Here is a 21,339-nt window from a genome sequence, read left to right as displayed (position 1 = left end):
ACTATTAAGTTTTATATTTGAGATATTTTGCTTTTTGATGAAGGATTATATGTTATTAATATTAATGTTATGAATTATGTTTTTTCTTTATTATAATTATATTAGACGTGTGTGGAATGATTATGATTATATTGTGATTTACCTGCGAATTGTTTGTCGGGAATTTTTCTGGAATTTTACATGCAAATATTTCATGGGAATTTTCTTGCGAAAATATGCTCCAACGGATTGTACTTGGGATTTTTAAAGGAATTTTTCTGCGGAATATTCTCATAAATATGCACAAGAAAATTCCTTTCATCCATAAAATTTCACCTCAAAATTTCCAACGTATTTACTTGAGGTCTTCATGGGGAATTACCTGCGGATTTCTTCCTACATAATTTCCCAAGAAAATTCTTTTTGTTTACAAATTTTTACCAAAATACTCTTGCGATTTTTTTGATATGCTTCGCTGATAAATCCGCAAGTAAGTTACATGGGGATACAAAATCCCCAGGTAATTTACCTGAGGATCTTTTAATTCGCAGGAAATAATTACCTACGAAGGTTTTTCCAACGGATTTATTTTGGTAGGAAATTCCGCAGCAAATCAAATTACCTGCGAATATTTATATATTATCCCTAGGAAAATCCCCATGTAATCAACACTTTCTTAGTAGTGAATCTAATATTTATCGGACACTACTGGTGTCATGTATCCTCTAAGCAAACAATTAGCTCTTCAGGAGTTGTTGATACATTTTGTACTATTAAATATTGCTCAGACACTTCTGGTATCATGAGAGAAAATCACAATCAAATAAACAATGTAAAATAATTGTTTAAGCACACGAAAACTCCTCTTCATAATATTTTCCTACTTCAGGAGGCAATTTCAATTGTGTTACTTCTTCAGGAGCAAATTTAAAATACAAAATATTGAGTATATATTCTCTCAATTATATTACCTCTTCTGGAGGTGAGTTGTAATATATTCACATCAAGAGCGCGTTCATATTTACCCGATTTATTAATATTATCACATTCACTTCAGGGAATGGATTAATACTATCAAAAGTTCTCATCCATCAAGAAATCGAACATAATTATTTGAATGTGCAGTAATCACATCAAATTGTGATGCTTCAACCTCTTTTTAAAATATTTACTACTTCAGGAGCAAATCGAGGTGTGTATTTAATATAGAAAATATTTATGTAGCTTATCTTCAATTATAATCATAAAAAGACTAAATTATCACTTATGGTGATCATAGGCATATACCACTTCTGGTGGTTAACAAAATATAGTTACAATGAGATATACGAAATATAACCACTTCTGGTGGTTGTATATTTCTTGCAACTCTGCTAGAGTTTAAGTTGATCTAATAATGTTCTCCATATTCTTCAAAATGACATAAATAAGATATATTATAGTAACCATCATTATTAAATCATAATTTTCCTTTATGTACAACAATTACATAACCATATTATCTATTACAAACAACAAAAATTATAATATTTACATTTCTACAGATTCACCACCGATTACATGACTTGTTTTTCCTTCTGGGAGTGCAAGGTAATCAACTACATTCAAATGCATGAAGTCTAAATTATCTTCAGAAATAAAATTTGTTTCAGCATTTTTCTCTGTCTTCTTTAGGGAGGCTTGATAAAACTCAACCAGGTGCTTTGGCGTATGTCAGGTACGTGACCAATGCCCTTTTCCTCTACATCTATAGCATGCATTTTCTGCATTTGGTGCTTGCACCGCTTCATGCTTTTGTTCCTTCCTTTTCCACTGCTGGTGGTGAGGAGGCTTCTTTGGTGCATTATTATTACCATGATTGGGGTTTCTTCCCCCACCACGGCCATGACCACAACTGGGGCCATGACCTCTTCCACGTTTAGCTTGGTGGAAGTTCATCTCATTCACTTCACGGAATGGACAAGAACCAGTAGGTCGGCTTTCATGGTTTTTCATTAATAGCCCATTATGTTGCTCGGCTATAAGAAGATGTGAGATAAGTTCAGAATACTTTTTAAATCTCATCTCTCGATATTGCTACTGCAGGAGCATATTTGAGGCATGAAAAGTGGTAAAAGTTTTCTCCTCCAACATATCATGATCAGTAATATTATCACCACATAATTTCAATTGGGAAATAGTTCTGAACATAACAGAATTATACTCACTGATAGATTCAAAATCTTGTAGCCTTAGATGACTCCAATCATATCGTGCTTGTGGAAGAACGACCATCTTAAGGTGGTTATATCTATCTTTCAAATTATTCCACAGTATGACTGGATCTTTAACAGTAAGATACTCTATTTTCAGGCCCTCATCAAGGTGATGGCGTAGGAATATCATTGCTTTGACACGGTCTTGGTTTGATGCCTGATTTTTGTCTTTGATGGTGTCTGTCAGACTCATCGCATTAAGATGAATTTCAGCATCAAGCACCCAAGACATGTAGCTTTTTCCAGATATATTCAGGGCTACAAATTCAAGTTTAGAAAGATTTGACATTATTTAATAAAGAAAGTTCGTACCTCTAATACTTTCAAAGTATTTGCTCGAGATGGCAGAGTCTCGTGCTGATAACGTGTTATAAAATAAAGACCGTAAAGTAAAGACAAGTATAGAGAGAAACTGATATATTATTCAAATTCAAACTGATGTACATAATGGACTGAAATCTCTTCTATTTATAGAAGAAAGGAAGATATTGTGTAAGCTGCTACTACAAGCTACCGTGTAAGCTACTATTATAAGCTGTTGTGTAAGCTGCTACTATACTAGATATGGATAATCTTCTACTGAGAGCAATGTTTATCCATAACGGAGTATCGAATGGATAAGCTCATTGTACCTAGTATAGATAATCTTCTACTAAGGGTAATGATTATCCATAACAGAGTACTGAAAGGATAAGCTCATTGTACCTGGTATGTATAATCTTCTACCGGAGATAATGTTTATCCATAACGGAGTATCGAAAGGATAAGCTTATTATACCCGGTATGGATAATCTTCTACTGGAATAATATTTATCCATCACCGGATACCAAACTGATAAGCTTCTTCAGAAGGCTTATTTCCAATAGAGTATTAAATAGATTAACATATTTACGGCGAAGTCACATATGAATAAACTTTTTCAGCAAGCTTATTTACAACAGAATACTCAATGAACATACATAATATAATATATTCGTACGGTAAATGATGTTTTATTACTGTTATGAACTAACCACCCACTGTATTTAATAGCAACGCCTTACCTTAAGCAAAAAAGTCCACCTTTTTCCGTTTCGTTTATCTCCACGAAATCGCTGGTACGTGAAGATCGATTTCCTTTACAATCGAAGCTAATTGATAAGGAGGCCGAATTCGTAGATCTGAATCCTCCGATCGCGTGGTATGCTCCTATACATCTCACATTGCATTTCTGAATTTTCCCCATTTTTTCTCCTTTTTTTTTATGAGCAGATCTGCGTTGGTTCGAGTCAGATTTTTTATTTTTCGTATATGTTCTGCCATTTTAGTTGTGTGGGATCGTGATTTTTGATTTTGTTAATTTCATTTTTGAGGACGAAGAGTCTCTATGTTGCGAGCGACGTTATACAGACTTCTGAATGTCTGATTTTGTTTCCTCATTAGATACCGAAAGAGAATAATTAGTGCTCCTTATTTGTTTTTGATGAAATCTGGATGCCCAGTTGGTACTACAAGTTGTTAGCTCGTTAATATCTTTGTAAAAATTGAATATATCAGTGGATAAGATGCAGATGTCTGCATTTAATATTCTCACGGTCTCATTAGCATAGAAAATTAGGCTTTTTGAAATTGGTGATGAAAATTCTGTACAAAGCACCGCTTGCTACCCTTTAGCTCTTATGAATTTTCGGGTTGAAAGAGCAGCTGAGCATGACTATCTCCCTTCTTTGGTTAGGGAGGAAAAGAAAAAGGGTATTGTACCTTTTCTGTGTAGAATTCTCAGCTCCAAAGTGAGAAGAAGTGGAGGAATTAAATGTTCTTAACATTACTTCTACATATACCAAACAAGTGGAGTAGCTTAAATAGTCAAACCAGTATCTCTCTAGTCAGCGGTGGATGCAGCATATTGGAAGCAGGTTCATCCGAGCGCAGTATTTTTGACGCAGAACATAGATTTGTGTATGGAAATGTACTAAAATTTCAACGAATATTGAACCCATAAGTTTAAAAGTAATATGAGTTAGTGCAAAGAACCTTATTGGTCAAATCCATCAATTTTAATTCATGGATCCGCTCTGCTTCTAGTTCCACTTTTATCTCCTCACTATGGCCAAACCTACTGTAAGGTAATTCCTCCGTATTTCATAACTTAGCTTTTTATTGCCCACCTATTCTATCTTAAGATAGAACAACTTCTTGCTGTTCTCAGGTAATTGTGAATAATGTTTGGTTTTCCTCGACTCTTGCTATAGCTACCATAAGAACTTGACACCAAGATGCAACTGATTCAACTGCAAAGCAGTCTAAACCTTTGCCAATGCATTCTTATTCTTATATTATAGCTCTCTTGTCCAACACATAAAATCTGTTACATTGCTTATTGGTTCTATACACAACCAATTTTCGAGTCCTTCCTCAAACATTTGCTTTTACTTTAAAGCTTAAATTTTTAGTTTGACCTCCTCGCGTGCTATTTTCCCTTATTGATTGGCGCTTCTTTATAACTTGTCCTTTGACAATTTTCATTATCATGTTGGGCTATGTTATTATCTTTGTAGATGTTGCTATATAGCATTTTGACCTAGTATAAACTTCCACTGAAAATAATGGTTTATATTCTAGATAAATTATTTGCTCAATGCGAGGAAACATTTGAAGGCCTCTTCTGAAGTTGGATAAAAGCTAACGTGTGACTGAATTACAGAGGAATCAAATTTTGGATTTGTATTTGTTCCTTTTGTGTAGTCTTTGTTCTTACCAAATTATACATGAGTTTAACTTGAAATAATGTGTGTCATCTTTTGGTTAAGCAGAAGAATATGGCCAATGATGTCGAAGCTAAAGGATTCAACCCAGGCTTGATCGTCTTACTTCTTATTGGTGGGCTCGTGTTGGCGTTTCTTATTGGAAACTATGTCCTTTATGTGTATGCCCAGAAAACCCTTCCTCCAAAGAAAAAGAAGCCACTCTCCAGGAAGAAGATGAAGAGGGAAAGGCTGAAGCAAGGTGTGTCGGCACCCGGAGAGTAGATGTTTAGACAAAGTGGGGGGACATTCCCCTTGTTCATGTTGAAGAGAGATTATGTCTGAGTTATTCAGCAGCACTTTAGTCAGATGGTTGTACTTTTTAAGGTTAATACTTTCCTGTCAACATTGTCTGAATTTCATCAAAAGATGCTGCCGTTAATTGTGCTAGCTGACTGAGAAATTTTCCTAGAAGTTACTGTTCTTCCTTTTTCCTTCTAGCAGAGCTATTGGTTTTCTGTTTTTATGTTTGGTGGTGATGTGAGGTTTATGCTTGCTGCTGCTATTCTTAGGTCGCATGTTTGTGGAAGTTGTTGAGCTTGGCTCTCGAAAGACTATAATGGCAGTGAAAGAAATGTGGCGGGAACTGAAATGTGATAATCTTTTAGTTGTAATAATAGGCGCATACCACTTAGAAAGAAAGTTGCATTGCTTATGCATTTACAAACATATTGTAGTAGATGAATGTTAGAAGAAAAAGAGGCAGACAAAAGTCCAGTTCAGATCGCAAAAACCTTGTAGTGTTCTTATTGCCTATGAGCTATGATTGATTCAGTGGCTGTTCAGCATTATTGTGGTTTAGTAGAGAAGAATGACAGAGTGCCGTAGTAACGCTGTTATTTGAGGGGTATTATTACTTTTAACTAGTGTAAAAAATTATTTATATTCGGTAGCCGAAAAAGTATATAAAATTTGTACTATAATTTTTGTATATAACATGTAAAATGTATATATATACAAAAAATATATAATTTTTCGGTTATTATTTTGAGAGCGGTTATACAGTGTCATTTTCCCCGTTATTGGGGATGTGTTGAGTTATGGTCATGTATTGATACACAATTCTAATGATTTTATTGATCAACAATAAAGGCAATTGAACCAAATAAAATCACATCCTCATTTACACAAATTATGGTAGTAGATATATTTTAAATAGAAAAAACTCAATGTACTACTTTTCATATTTAATTACATATATTCATCTGCATGCAGATTTAAGAAACATTCTCCATATTACCATATTCCAATGATGAAAACAAAGAAATTTTAACTCATCTTTCTTTTGCTTCGTTTAACCTAGAATTAATGAAACACACCCTGGATGATTGCTCCTTCCAAGTTTCAAAAACACTCAACTAAATCAAACTTTCATACCAACTCATCCATGATTTTTCTTCCCCTGCAACAAAACCATGTATTAAATCAAACTTAAAAAATGAACATAGCTCTAATGCTACTTCGTGTGTAGTAGCCAGTAGGAAGAGAGATTTCTCACATGAGTTAGGCCAGGCTTAGTAGCTCTAATGCCTTTAGATTTGCGACCATTATGTCGTCCCATGGATCGATTTGGTGAAGGATTGTGAGGATGAGTTTCAGGACCTCTATAATCGATATAAATATCCGAATCCATGTTTGTCAAATTCCTTCTCCCTATCAAGAGAACACCATTTATATTATTCATAAACATCTCACGTACATGACAAAATCCCATATTGATTGGTTGCTGAAAAGATTGGGAAGCTACATATTAGGTATTTGAAGAACATTTGTAGAAAATTATGCGGACTTCGTCCAAAGAGAATAATACCACAACTAACCTAGCCTCCTCCGTCCCTCGGGACCAACAAGGGGCATCCCCCCAATCAAGCAAGAAGGAAGTGGCTCTTCCCATGGAGGAGTCACATTGACTCTATTTATTATTATAGTAAATCAGTTACCTCTGGTATGTGTCACTTTCCTAATCAAAAGATAGGAAGGCGCCCCTTCTCCCCAAGTTACGGGTTCATTTTGTCGAGTTCTTTCGACATGGTTCTCTTAAGCACCCTACTATACTCTATTTGTTCACATGTGTTGGTTTGGGGTACGACCAGTTCATTGGGAGGATCGCCCTCCCAATTCGAAGTTTTTTCCTAGAAATTTCAACCTTGTTGACTATGACAACAGTCGCGACTATAAACAGACTCGTAACTATGGCAGGCGGTAGCTCTGCTCTCTCGTGACCCCTACTCTAATCAAAAGATTAAAGACCCCTACTAATGATCGGTTGCCAAACTATGGCCGAGAGTTTCGCCTTTTGAAGCGCCAGTCGCGTACGGGCCAGGCCGAGTCATGAAAGCTTTGATGACTCAAGGTTCATCATAAATAAAAAAGAACGAGGTGCCATCAGGAGGAGTAGGACGAACATACCTGAAGAAGAACAAGGTGCCATCAAGAGGAGTAGGAGGAAGAAAATGGAAGTGAAGCTAGCCTTAAGTTTCATGACAAATAATAAAGCTAGCTAGCTTGAGTTAATATTTTCACAAACTCAAGGGTCTTACTTGTGATGATAAGAATTAAGAGTTTTTTTTTCTTCTTTTTGGCTAAGGGAACAAGAAACTATTCCTAAATCACGAGGAATTGGATCAGGGAAGAAGCATGAAATGTGGGCAAGGGGGGTATTGAAAGATGGAATATATATGAGTTAAGGAAATGCACAAGTTTTGGCTATATTTGAAAGTGTCGTTATCCTCACAGCAAATTAGTTACAAGGTATTGATTGATAATGTGTCGGGTTGGAACATTTATGTAGTGAACAGTGCCATTTGTGTATTATTGCAAAAATGTCCAGCAGTTAATTTCGGGTTCCATTTGCTAGCCTCATGAATAATATCATTATCTTCCTGAGTAAGATCACGTCTTTCCTTACGAGCTTGTATACATGCTTTTATTCAGCCTTGGTTGGATCATCCACAACTATAAAGCACATCTATCAGCTACTACAAAGAGCAAAATGTCGTGTCTGATACGATTTACTCATGCCATTATTTTTGGCTTTAATTGAAACGTGACAGACACGTGAAAGCGGAGTTATGACAGTGTTAGATTGAAATAATTAGATGCAGAGCCGGATTCAGGATTTAGAGGTTTTGGGTGTCAAAAATTTTGAACGTAGTCATATTACAATTTATTTTATCTAAATAAAGTATAAATTTAATCGGTTTAGTATATTGGATTTCGGTTTCGGTTATTCGTCTTTAGAGTTAATATAAACAAATCGATCTAACAAAAAGATTACGTAATAATTATGATAACTTGAAAAAAAAAACATAAAAATTCAACTGGATTATGCATTTTGTACAAGAAAAAAGACTCGTCATCACTTTATATTTAGATACTTAAGGAAAAAACTTATACTAATAAGACCTCTAAATATTAAGTAAGTTTACAAACATTTTTCAATTTATGGTTTTTATGAAAATTAACTCACTCGATCTTATATACAATTGTCCTACTTTAGAACAATCCAACAACAAAATAAACTTTCATCATTGATTAAAATAATAACTTATTCAAGAATTCTTTTTTTATTTTTTATTTTTATTTTGGTTTCTTCAAATAGATTTCTAGAGTTGTGAGAAAACAATTAATTTTTTTTATCTACTGATAAATCATGGAGGAGAAAAGAAATTTCAAAATTAACTAATAAGATCAAAGAAAAAGTCAATAGGACCTATTAGTAAACAAAAAAGAGCAATTAAACAAAGAGAAGAAGAAACAAATGATCCTCCTGTAATTGTCTTAAATGCACCAAACAAAAGCTTTTAAAAGAATGAGGCCAAGTTCGAACCCCCACCATTTGGGTGAAAATGGTAGTGCTTGCTAGTGGTACCTTGAGCTTTTTATTATGGAGGGTGCCACTTAAAATATTTGTATACATTCCTTCTATATACACATACATGTATATATACTATTGCATAGTCTCGGCCAAAGCTTGCGGGTGGCGTAGATCGCCCCTGATCAGGTGTCATGCGGAAGCTAGTAATGCAAACTATGAACGATGATAAATTAAACAACAAAAGAGAAATCTATCAAAAGAGATACAAACATCTAACGTGATTCGGTCAATTGACCTACGTCGCCACGGGCAAAGATGAGCAATCCACTATATAAAAGGATTACAAAATATCGGAAGAACAACCTCACAAAAAGGCAAACACAAGTGGCACGCTAACATTTGTCCCGAAAATCTCCCCCTAAACAATACTCCCAAACCTCATATGGCTACATTATGGATGCTATTGAATTAGAAGGAAAGATCCTTAATCTATAGAAGTCCAAATCTTTTCCTTTAAGAAAAGGGACTAGCCAAATATGAGAGATTTATTATTTCCTTTTAAAAGAGAGAAAACTCAATTATAGTAAATATGTTGTCCTTTCCCTCAAGAAATACGAAAACTAAATATGGTAAAAGAATCAGGAACAAATACCTAACATGCAGTACCCTATAATTTTCTAGTATCGGCACATAATGTTTACACAAAACTAGAGTACTTTTCATTTCATGCGGCCATGGGCAGAGCCTGGGCGAAAAGGGTTCATCCAAACCCTCTTCGCCGAAAAAATACGTTATATATATTAAAATTATTTTTATGTATATATCATAGATATTGAATTTTCTTGACTTTTTTTATATGTTTAATTCTTTATATTTTGAATTACCTTGCTGAAACTGCCTACGGCATGTGTGTGCATATTTTTTCTTTTCATTTTGCATTTAGTATTAATAAATCCTGCAAAGATTGATTGGTAAACTTTTAATTTCATAGTGTACACTAGAAATGTTGGCTATTGCCTATTAGATTGTTACAAATGTGCATAGTAGCATGAGGTTGTTTTCCTATGTTCAATATTTAATTATTCAATGATTTTGATCAATTATAAATAAGACGTAAAGTCAGTCAAAAACTTTTTAAAATACCAACCAAAAGAGAGAAAAAAAACCCAATTCGATATCCAACATATGCAATAAGTGTGAGTTATTTCTCATCAGCTATATTAAGTAGTATAGGATGGACCAGCTATATTAATACTAAGACTTATCTTTTTTCAGGAGGCGCAGATGATAAATCCTCAGTAAATGTATACTGTGTCTACCCAATTTAAGTGTTTCAAAAACCTCACTAATGCTCAGTAATGAATTAGATAATAATAATTTAATAACCTTTTAAAATCGAATAGCAAGAAATTTCAAAAAAATTCATAACACCATCATGTTTATCTTTCTATTTTACTTAATTTATCCTCGTTCAGTGAAAAAAATCAAAATGTTTTATGATGTTTTCTTTTTTTCTTTTCAACAACTTTGTATTTCTATTTTGTTGGTAAGGTGGTAAATTTAATCTCCAAATCATATTTAATTTTCCTTGTAATTTGATTGGACACAAAGTTTAAAAATAATAATAAAAAATTTAAATTTTTTTTTGTCTTAAATACAGTCATATCTCTATTATCTATAACAATATCCTTATGTAACAATCATTTATTATAAAAGCCAAGTTTTTCTTGGAACCGATTTTTATGTGTATGTTATAATATATGTTTTCTATAACAACACTTCACTATATCAGCCAAAAAATTTCAGAACAAACGAAATTGTTATAGAGAAATTGAACTATATAACATGTGAAATGTTAAAGTTAAATTACTACTACAAATATTGAAAGAAATATTATTTTTAAGAGAGACTAAAAAGAAAGTGAGTATATTAATTAATGTGGAGTGAGTACTTTTTTTGTTTTAGGGGTATTGATGAAGTGCAAGGTAACAGTCCTACAAATAAACCAGCACTTTAAGTTAGACAACTGTTGTTTTACACATAAAAGTAACTGTCAGTTATCTTTACAAAACTAACCTTTTTCAGTTTCTAATTCCTCTCTAGCTGTGGATGCTTTTACTTTCTGATTTATTAATACTTAATTAATGGTGTCAGCTAGGGTTGGCGTAAAAATCTAAAAGTCAAACCAAATCGATCAAAAAATCCGAGTTTGTTTGGTTTGATTTAGTTTTGTATTGAGTAAAAAAACCCGAACCAATCCGACATATAAATATAGTATAATTTTTATATGTACTTTTAAGATTTTATATAGAATTTTCTTTAAAAATATCTAGAAATATTTGGGATTCTCTTGCGGGATATAAATTTTAATAGAATATGAAGTGCTCCATATTTATTGACCTTAAATAATGGGTTGTATGATCACTTTCTTATCAAGTGTTACTGAAATGCGTCTATCTATTCGTTCTTCCATATTCATATCATATGTTAAAATCTATTAAATTCTTATATCTTTTTCGAATGTGAAGTGGTTATTAATATTTATGTATCATATTAATTTTTATGTTTAATTACTAAATTCGGTTAACCTGAGTGTATATCAATGAAAAATTATTGCTAGACGACTAAAGAAATAACTATTATATGTTACTAATAGAATTCTTTCATAAGAATATTTTAATCGATAATATGTTTGTAATTTTTTTTATATTTTTACTAAATAGATATTTACTTATCAAATATTTAACAAAGTAAGATTGAAATAATATGCAAGTAACAAAAAATTCAAAATTCGAAAAACTCGATAAAATCGAACCAATTCAAACCAATATAATTGATTTGATTTGACTTTGATAAAAACCGAACCAAGTCAGTCCATGTATACCCCTGTGTCAGCTTCCGGAGTTGTTATTATTATTAAAAACAAATCAAGAAAACTCAGAAGCATCTAATCATTATCTACCGGATAAATAAAATACTAGTGAGATAATCACAAATTACAAGTGCGGGGTCCACTTACACCCCAAGTGGGGCCCATAACCAGCTGGTCTTTTTTCATGCTCCCTCATTCATGGTTGAAATTTTCCACTATTCTTCATCAAGATCTAATTTTTATCACACTAGGGTACTAAAGTAAGAGGGGTCCAACGCTTTACTAATCTTTTTTTGTTACTGTGTACAAAATAGGAATATATTGTAAGATAAAGCTACATTTTTTGAAATAAAGAAGAACAAATTAGATATTTTTCTGAGATCTGAAGAAGCTCCATTTTTTTTTCACAGGGTATTTCCTCATACTTCAGATCTTTCTTTAACTTCCAATTCAGACAAAATATGTATTTTTTCCTGTACAATTGTCATATTCTTTAATGTCTTTTATTTTGGTGGGCTGTTGTTGTTATTGTGTATATTTTTATTATCTTCCATGATGTTTCTTACTATATTTAGAACTGTAATATAGTAATTGAATTGGATTATTAGTTCTGTTATTCTGTTTTTAGTTGCTGAGAATGTATTGAGATAAAGAACCAATTGTGATCTATTAAAGAGATTTTTGACAACTATGGGACTAAGGATTCAGAATATTTCTTGATTTTTATCTGAAGGTGATTAGAAATGACTGTTTAATTCATAGATCTTTCAGTTGTTACATTCTTTTACTTAATATTTTCAGATAATCTTAGGTTCTTTCCTCACCCTTCTACTCTCTCTAGAGCACATATATGTGGAAAGTAGATATACATTTGTGCATAATTGTGATCTTAAGTTAAGGGGATTAGCTTCCTCTTAATTATGTGAATTATGGGGATGAATCTTTCAGTGAAAGGTTGATTCAGCCGCGTAATGTGCTTTGTTTTGTCTTTTAAATAGGGAAAATTGAGGAATAAATTGAAAATGGGGAAGAAAGGAAGCTGGTTTTCTTCGGTAAAGAAGGCTCTGAGCCCAGATCCTAAGGTAAGAACGCGAACAAGGTTTTGTGGAGTAGCTATATTGAGTTTTTTTAGTATGATGTAAGGCATTTTTTCCTCATTTAAAAGTGACTAACGGTTCTTGAGTTTAATTTCAGAAAGGAAGTAAATCAAAGAAGAAATGGTTTGGGAAAGAAAAGGATCCGGTTCCAGATTCTGCGTTCCTGGTCGCTTCCTCAGTGTCTCCTCCTCATCCAGTTCCTGCAGTAGAAGAGGTCACACTGGTTGAAGTAGAAGAGGAGCAGACAAAACATGCATATTCTGTTGCAGCTTCCACTTCTGCAGCTGCTGAAGCTTCTGCTGCAGCTAACCAGGTTGCTGTGGAGGTTGTTCCGTTAACTAAAGTGACTAAGTTTGCAGGCAAATCAAAGGAGGAAGTAGCTACAATCAGGATTCAGACTGCATTTCGAGGATATCTGGTATGCTTTTGTACATTCTCATATTCATTTTTCTTTTCAGCTAGTTTACGACAGCTTGATGCTTTTCCTTATTAGCTCGGTAAAGCTAGTAATAAATGGTTTGATACTAAGATGGAAATTGTTATCGGGGTTTATTATCTGCAGGCTAGGAGAGCGTTGAGGGCGTTAAGAGGACTTGTTAGACTCAAATCACTTGCTGATGGACCTACTGCAGAACGGCAAACTGCCCATACTCTAAAATGCATGCAAATGCTTTCCCGTGTGCAGTCTCAGATTAGTTCAAGAAGGATCAGGATGTTGGAAGAGAACCGAGCTCTCCAGAGGCAGCTTATGCAGAAACATGCAAAAGAACTCGAGAGTTTGAGGGTAAGTTTTCTTCCTTTATTCCATCTCTTTTTTTTTCTTGAAAAAAGGGATATTACTGCTGGAACATTGGAACTTGATCCTCATTAGGTATCGAATAATTAATGCTTAATGTTTTTAATAAAGTTCATTAGGAAATGTTATATTCTAAATAAGGAAACTTTGACTCCAAAAAATGCTGCAATGGAACTTGATATCTACACTTGACCATCGAATAATTACTCACTGTTTGCAGATTTGACAGTTTTAAAAGTTATGCACCTGATCTGTGTTGTTTCAATTTTGGGTAACAATTGTTCTTGGTTGAACTTTGTCTGTGCATTTCTGTACATTCTTTTCTACACCAATATTTTGTTTCTTTCTGAACTGCCCGGCATCCTATAGCATTCTATATGTCGTCAGCCAAATTGTTTTTATATTTTGTTTCTTTTTTCTATATGATTACCGTGCATCTATATCTGTATAATAGGAAGTTTTGAAATGGATTTTTTGCTTTTTGTCTAATAGCAATTCTTGTTTCTTTTGATAGAGAGGGGAGGAATGGGACGACACAGTGCAATCAAAAGAACAGGTCGAAGCAAGCTTACTCAAGAAATATGAAGCTGCAGTGAGACGTGAAAGAGCACTAGCTTATTCATATTCACATCAGGTAATTAGCTCTTTTCTTTTACGCAAAATGATCAGCATTTGGAAAGAGTGCAGTCAATGCATATGGACGGAGAATGTGAAGGGTTAGGATGTATGTACTATGTAGCTTCCTAGTCTCATCTGCTTTCGTTTTCCCTATTAAACATTAAAGGCAGAATAGCCTAAATGGCACTTATACTTTTGCCTCTTTGTCATGCCGGTCCCCAAACTTATCATTTTACCAATTGAACACTTACACTCGTTCAAAACTAATCTTCTAAATCCTTCTGACCATTGACCGAGCTTATGTGTCATTGACATAGCTGAGGTGGATAAATTATGTGTAACACACGCATGTAAATAGAGTGATACTAGTGATTTTGATTAAAAATGAATTAAACTAAAAAAAAGAGTAAAGTTAATAAGTTAATCAAAATTACCACCCTCCCCCTCCCGATTTTCTTCTCTTTCTCAGTTTCTCCCACCTTTCTTCTCGCCCTCAATCCCTCTTTTCCCCTCCATACTACTGTAAACAATGGATGAGCCTTCAAAATCACAAAATCAGGCAGAAATATACAATTTTTCTCTATTTCTTTAACAAAAGAATCTTTTACATTTCTTATTTCTTTTTTTGTTTAATCAAAACCCAACTGATTAGGGTTCCGGCGAGTTTCGTTCCTCCTACGACGCTGCTCCATTGCCCTAGCCGTGGTAGTAGCGTCACTGATTCTGACGACTCTTTAGGTTAACGAACGAAGCTGTTTTGGTTATTGTTGTTGTGTTTCGCTATTTGGAACTGGTCACGCCGGAATAATTTGCCCGGTGGCCCTTACTGTTGGTATTTGTACACTTTTCGGCGAAACACATATCCTCGGGCGAACATCCCCTTGGCTCTGTCTCGTTACTGTTTTTCCAGTGCACTTGTTTTGGTTAAGTTGGTTGAAATAACTTGGTGAATCAAGGTTACAATTTGCCGCTAAGGAGTCCGAATCTTTGGGCGTTCACTACCCCAACGGCTTCTGATTTTTGGCTTAGTGTTCTTGCATATCTGGAGTTTTGCTTTTTGTTGAAGATTTGCAGCACTTGTGTGTGCTTGCGCGCTTCGGTGTTAGTGCCTCCCTTAGGAAATCTTCTGTTGCTGGGGGTATTTGAAAGGATGATCTTTGTTGGTGGTTTTGTAATGGTGGCTATGAGGTTGTTTATTGGGGCATTTTGGATTTTTCTTCAAAAAAAAAAAAAAAAAAAAAATACTTTCTGAGAAAATAAACAATGCCGTGGAATAATCCATAAGGTGTAAAATGACAGAAAATATTAGGTTTGGGTGGCCAGTCCTATTTTTTAATTGTTTATTTTCCTATGTGGCACTAGTAATGACGTGGCATCCTACGTGTAAGAGATTGTATTACACGCACTGGTAGTCTCCTGCGATAAGTGTTTATTATACACGATTTGAACAAGTGTAAGTGTTCAATTGGCAAAATGATAAGTTTGGGGACCGGCATGACAAAGTGGCACAAGTACAAGTGCCATTTAGGCTATTCTGCCAACATTAAATAGAGAATTACTTTAGCAGAATGACTTTAGCATGCGTTTAATTTATAATTTCACCGCTAGTTAGAAGACTCTCATAAGGTAGGGGTAAGGTCTGTGTACACACTACCCTCCCCAGACCCCACTTAGACCCCACTTGTGCGATTTCACTGGGTTTTTTGCTGATGTTGTTCACGGTTATTTAGAAGATATTTAGTATTGCTTGTGACAAAAACTTTGACTGGACAGAAAACCTGGAAGAAGTCATCAAAATCTCCCAACTTGTTGTTTATGGATCCAACCAATCCTCAGTGGGGTTGGAGCTGGTTAGATCGGTGGATGGGCGCGAAGGAACTCAAAAATGATCAAATGTCCATTAGAAGTACCAGTATGAGTGTTGCCGGAGGAGAAATTACCAAGGCATTTGCTCGGCATCAGCTGAATTCAGAACTCCCTTCTTCTCCGTCCAGCCAAAAGCAAGGTCACCAATCTCCTACGACCCCTTTCAAGACAGCCAATTCAGTCGCAGCCAGAAAATTGAAATCGGCAAGAGTAGCTGCAATAAGCCAAGATGATGATGCACGAAGCATGATCAGTGTTCAATCAGAACGCAACAGGAGGCATAGCATCGGGGTATCATCTATAAGAGATGACGAGAGCTTGGCAAGCTCTTCCTCTGTACCGAGTTATATGATACCTACTAAATCAGCAAAAGCAAAAACACGGTTGCAAAACCCTTTAGGCATGGAGAATGGTACACCAGAAAAGGGATCAGCAGGGTCTGTCAAGAAACGGCTCTCTTACCCGCCTTCACCGGCCAGACCAAGACGGCATTCAGGCCCACCAAAGTTTGAGAATACATCCCTAAACACCTCCATTGCTGAGGATAACGTGAACGAGGTCATCAACTAATAATTCTTGCCACAAGTAAGAAGCTATCCTATTGCCCTACTACATGAGCTAAATGCAGATAAAAAATAAAGATCAAAAGGGGAATCACCTTCTCCATAAAGTTCTTATTAATTTGTCGTTGTATTTGGGCTTACCTTGGATGGTTCTTGCTCTTATATATTTCTTTTCTTCCACAGTTGTTGATAAGGTGAGGTTGTGATAATAGTGAATCATTTTAAAGAAAACATTTTCCTTGGTTGTGATTATATATGTAATATGATTATTTATTTATTCAGTTAAATGTTCATTATTTTCTGTCTCTAGATCAATTAGTATTTATCTGCTTGAATTCAGGGGATTCTTGATAAACAGATAGCCTTAAACCTAAACCTGAATGTCAAATCATAACAAGTACGCGTCTTTACCGGGTAAGTTTGAACAACAAGCAACTGCAGAAAACATCTGCATTTCTTGAGATCAGATGCTGTTTGATGAAAAGGAGCTTGAGTAGAAATGAAGTTTATGCAAATGGAAATGAGTTCTGAATTAGTGTAAATTACATATGAATTGGAAATGATGATAATTGACATAATGATTTGGGGAACTTCATAAATTTTTCGCTCAAAGAATGAATGGATACAGAGGGGAGACAGCTTTTGAAAGGAGAAACAATATATCAAAGTTACAGCTTGTTTGGATGGTTGTTACCCATTGTATCATATTGCATTATTATCCCAAAGCAATGTTTGTTTTGCTGGTTTAGTTAAAATTGGTTGTATTATATTGTTAAATCCATTGTTCCGAAACAATAAAAAGTCTCATTTTTTAAAACAACCGATTTGGTGTGGTGGGATTATTTTTTATTTTTCTTTCCAATTATGCCCTAACTTATTACTTTATAATTCTATTTTACCCTTTATCTTTTTATTTTTATTTTAACTTCAACCTATAACCTAACTCTTTTTCCTTCTGCCGCTTCCAACTCCAACGTCAGGTATAGGTTTTGCGTCCTTTTGTTTCATTCTTTCTTCTACTTTGATTTGTAATTTCAATTCTAATTACTTTATCTCCAATTAGCTGTATAATATTGGTTGTTTTCAAGTGTACACAATGTTATTATTTATCTTTGTTCTGCCAACTCCTTCGTTTGTTTCTTAATCATCGTTTTTATTATTATTTTTATTCTAATAATATGAGTATTTCATTATGGATTATATGTCACGTTGTTAGAAAACTTTTATGTTATATACTTTAAGTTATGGATTATATGTCATGTTGTTAGGAAATAGTATTACTTATAATCTAAATTTTGAATGGAGTGTACTTAACATTTTGTTATTATTATGATCTAGTTATGAATATAGTGTACTTATTATTGTGTTTAATATCACTAGTTACTATGTACGTGCGTTGCACATAAATCTTTAGTCAGAACTTTTATGTGAAAGAATAACTAACTAAATTTAGTAACAAATTATTTACAAAATGAAATGATCATTATAAAGTAATTAACGTTAAAAAAATACAATAATCATTTAAATGCTAAAACTTAATGTTATTACATTAACAAGATACCTGAATTCAAAATGATATCGTCTTAACTCTTAACCTACAAAGATGATCAATTTAGTCAAGTTAGAAAGTATCGTATTTATACTATATAAATATTCAGTGTAATAGAATCATATCTAATACTTCTTTATAGATGACGTTTTTGGTGTATATTTCCTTTTATAACTTTGGCTTCATCCTCTTAAAAGTGATACATATACTTGTCCATCTTTGAATCACCTCAAAAAAATATTACTTTTTCACTACTATCCTACGACATATTTGTGAGGGTTTTAAAATTATTTATAAGTTATGTCGAATTTAAATTATGTCGTATATAACCCCGAATAAAATTATTATTGTTTTATCTTATTCAAAGAAATAAAATATTAATCATACACATATTCTGATAATCAAGTACATGATTAAAGATTTTAGAGAAATATTTATTTTAACCACTCTAAAAAATAATAGCAGATAATTTTTTTGTACATGTGTATATTATATATATATATATTTATATACTTTTTGGCTAGCTAATGCAATTATTTTTAGGAAAGCTATCAATTTTGTATTTTTCCTTGGATTCATTATATACTCCATGATTATTTTAATAAATTGCATGGTATTTCACTTTTTGTATATTTTTCACTCAAAATGATCATCCCGCTCCTCAAATATAACAAAAATAATAGTCACAATCATGCAAGAAAAACAATTATATATGGCACCTATTAAGATGATTTTTTTAATACATAACATAACATTGTTGAGAAGTTTTTTCACAATTATTTCAACATATATAAGAGTAAAATTTTTTATGGTAATCAAATGAATCACATAATTGCGTCGAGTTCACACTTTTTTACTCGAAAATATTATCAAAAATTACGAAGAAGTATAGGGTAATTTTGAAATTCATTCCACGTCGTTTGAGATTAAAATAATTTTAAAACTTTTGGATAAATCTCCACTATTAAAATATGTAATGTCGAGAATAATCAAGAATTACGTGGACATGATGAATAGATATATTTAAAAGAATTATATTATTCCATTGCTCTAAAAATAACATTTGTATTCCTCAACAAATCAATACCTTAAACAATATAAATATTTATTTGATTAAAAAAATAAAAATAAATATTTATTATCTAGAATAAGGTCAATATGAAAAAGATAGATAATTTGAAAAAAAAAACTTAAATTCATAAACGAAATATCTTCAAAACGATACACAAAGATATAATCAATAGTCTTATATTATGCAAACATCCTATTTGTTTGGAAAGTTCCAGTTGATTTTCACATTCTATAGGAACATATTTTTGCTTCTGTCACATAGTCGATCCAATCATTGTGTTTCAGTTACTTTAAATTATTTTAACCAGTCATCATGCATACTATATTAAAAATAATATTCTAAAGTATTTTGCTTTTTAGTTGAATATAAATTGATTTAAATTTTGAATTAGACATTCATGGCACATGAACATCTAATTAAAATATATCAATCAAAGGATTTTTTTTGTTAAACTTAAATATATAGAAGACTTGGACGTACTTGTTTTTTGGAAACCTAATCTAACATCCATCAATTTTCTTTGAGAAATTTGTAAAGAAATCAATTACTCATATTGAAGTAAAAATAAATAAATTAAAGAACACAATCTCATCTGTATTATTAGAAACACTTTGTTATCATGTAAAATAAAAATATTCATATAAACTTTCCCCTATATTTTTATCCTTTAAAATTAGATTTTATATTTTAAAAAGTTATTATTTTATTTTTATTTAAAAATTTAATAATAATTAACTCAAAATATTTAAATTATGTAGTGACCCCTAATATTTAGGAACACAAAATATATCATAAAGGATACTAACTTAATTTAGTTTTAGGCTTTTAGCTTTATATGAACTAATACAAAGAATTTTCCACTTTGTTCAAAATATTATAAATATTTTTAGAGGTAGTACTAACTTTTTCTTTTAGTACGTGCCTTGTTATAAGGAATTGTAATTAGGAACGGTAACTTTTTTTTTAAAGAAAATATTGGACGTACTTTTCTAGTTCAAGTGGGATCAACGTGGTAGGGTCGGGCACATATGTAGTTTAAATCGAAAAATAATTCTATTATTAGATAATTTACCATTAAATCCTTAAATTATACAAATATTTAAGGGCAAAAAGATCGATCAATGTTTTAAGAATATTTTAATCGTTCAACATTTAACATAAATTATTCGTACTTTTATAGTATTATAGATTAACTTGTTCCACTAATTTCGATAGAATTTGCATGAATTTAATTGCTTAATTTTTAAATAAGACATAATTAGTAGAAAGGAGTTTTCTTAAATTATTTTTATGTGTAATTCTTGATAAATTAAATCTTTAAATAATTGAGGGTATTTTAATAAACTTATCAATTACAATACAATATGATACAGTCAAACCAAACAGCAAAATATTATTTAACAACAACAAACAATACAATCTATCCAAATATTGTATTCATAAAACGATACAAGACAAAACAATACAGTACAATATGATACATCATAGAATGATGGGTAACAATGATCCAAACATTGTGTTAAGCCCATGTGTTCGCTTTTACCGGGGGGAAAAAATTAGAAATAGCCAAATTTACAACTGGTAATTGAAAAATAGTCGTAGTTTCAAAAGTAATCGAAATTTAGCCACGTTTTCATTTAAAGATAAAATCTGAATAAAAACGCCCTTAAAGATCCAAAATAATTCCAGCATGATATGCTGGAGTTCAAATTTCTTACGTATGAGATTCCAATATAATATGTTGGAATTTCATAATGTGCTGGAATTCCAACATGATATGCTGGAAGTTTATACGCAGGAGCTCCATAATCCAACATATTATGCTGGAACTTTCTGTGTGCTGGACTTCCAACATAATATGTTGGAAGTTTATACGCAAGAGCTCCATTATCCAACATATTATGCTTGAACTTTCCATGTTTCCACAAAATAGTTTTTCAATGACTTTTCAAACACTTGCTATTTTTTAATTACCAATCCAAAAACTGGCTAGCCCGTGCTATTTTAACTTTTTACAAATAGCCAACAACTATTATAAATCCACTAATCTAATGAACTAAACCAATGTACC

General features: G+C 32.8%; 1 protein-coding gene and 2 long non-coding RNA genes across 5 annotated transcripts; 2 read left to right on the top strand and 1 right to left on the bottom strand.

The window, feature by feature from the left end:
- Positions 1 to 3,281: 3,281 nt before the first annotated feature.
- On the top strand, positions 3,282 to 5,455 carry LOC107778569 (uncharacterized). Its single transcript, XR_001646404.2, has 2 exons — positions 3,282 to 3,415; positions 5,028 to 5,455. It is a non-coding gene; the product is annotated as an uncharacterized LOC107778569 (long non-coding RNA).
- A 659-nt stretch (positions 5,456 to 6,114) lies between these two features.
- On the bottom strand, positions 6,115 to 7,679 carry LOC142180651 (uncharacterized). Its single transcript, XR_012709282.1, has 3 exons — positions 7,428 to 7,679; positions 6,517 to 6,671; positions 6,115 to 6,420 (listed from the first exon to the last, which is right to left on the bottom strand). It is a non-coding gene; the product is annotated as an uncharacterized LOC142180651 (long non-coding RNA).
- Positions 7,680 to 11,929: 4,250 nt separating this feature from the next.
- LOC107778570 (protein IQ-DOMAIN 3-like) lies at positions 11,930 to 16,960 on the top strand. 3 transcript variants are annotated; one of them, XM_016598860.2, is made up of 6 exons: positions 11,930 to 12,118; positions 12,706 to 12,789; positions 12,902 to 13,222; positions 13,367 to 13,588; positions 14,115 to 14,234; positions 15,992 to 16,960. In XM_016598860.2, the coding sequence occupies exons 2-6, from the start codon at positions 12,730 to 12,732 to the stop codon at positions 16,652 to 16,654; spliced, it is 1,386 nt and encodes a 461-aa protein (XP_016454346.2). In that variant the 5' UTR covers positions 11,930 to 12,118; positions 12,706 to 12,729; the 3' UTR covers positions 16,655 to 16,960. The 3 variants fall into 3 exon arrangements, with proteins under 3 accessions (XP_016454346.2, XP_075110254.1, XP_075110253.1); XM_075254153.1 differs by having other exon boundaries at positions 11,949 to 11,967; XM_075254152.1 differs by lacking the exon at positions 11,930 to 12,118 and adding an exon at positions 12,267 to 12,440.
- Positions 16,961 to 21,339: the final 4,379 nt, after the last annotated feature.

Source organism: Nicotiana tabacum, chromosome 5 (genome assembly GCF_000715075.1).
Source record: "Nicotiana tabacum cultivar K326 chromosome 5, ASM71507v2, whole genome shotgun sequence".
NCBI classification, from domain to species: domain Eukaryota; kingdom Viridiplantae; phylum Streptophyta; class Magnoliopsida; order Solanales; family Solanaceae; genus Nicotiana; species Nicotiana tabacum.
The sequence above is the reverse complement of the archived record's forward strand: the minus strand, read 5'-3'. Positions and strand labels throughout refer to the sequence as shown.

Excerpts from the sequence above, each read along its gene's own strand:
- LOC107778570 (XM_016598860.2), top strand. The coding sequence starts at position 12,730 with ATGGGGAAGAAAGGAAGCTGGTTTTCTTCGGTAAAGAAGGCTCTGAGC. Across the intron at positions 13,589-14,114 it reads AAGAACTCGAGAGTTTGAGG|AGAGGGGAGGAATGGGACGA; the intron begins GTAAGTTTTCTT and ends TTCTTTTGATAG. Across the intron at positions 14,235-15,991 it reads CTTATTCATATTCACATCAG|AAAACCTGGAAGAAGTCATC; the intron begins GTAATTAGCTCT and ends TTGACTGGACAG.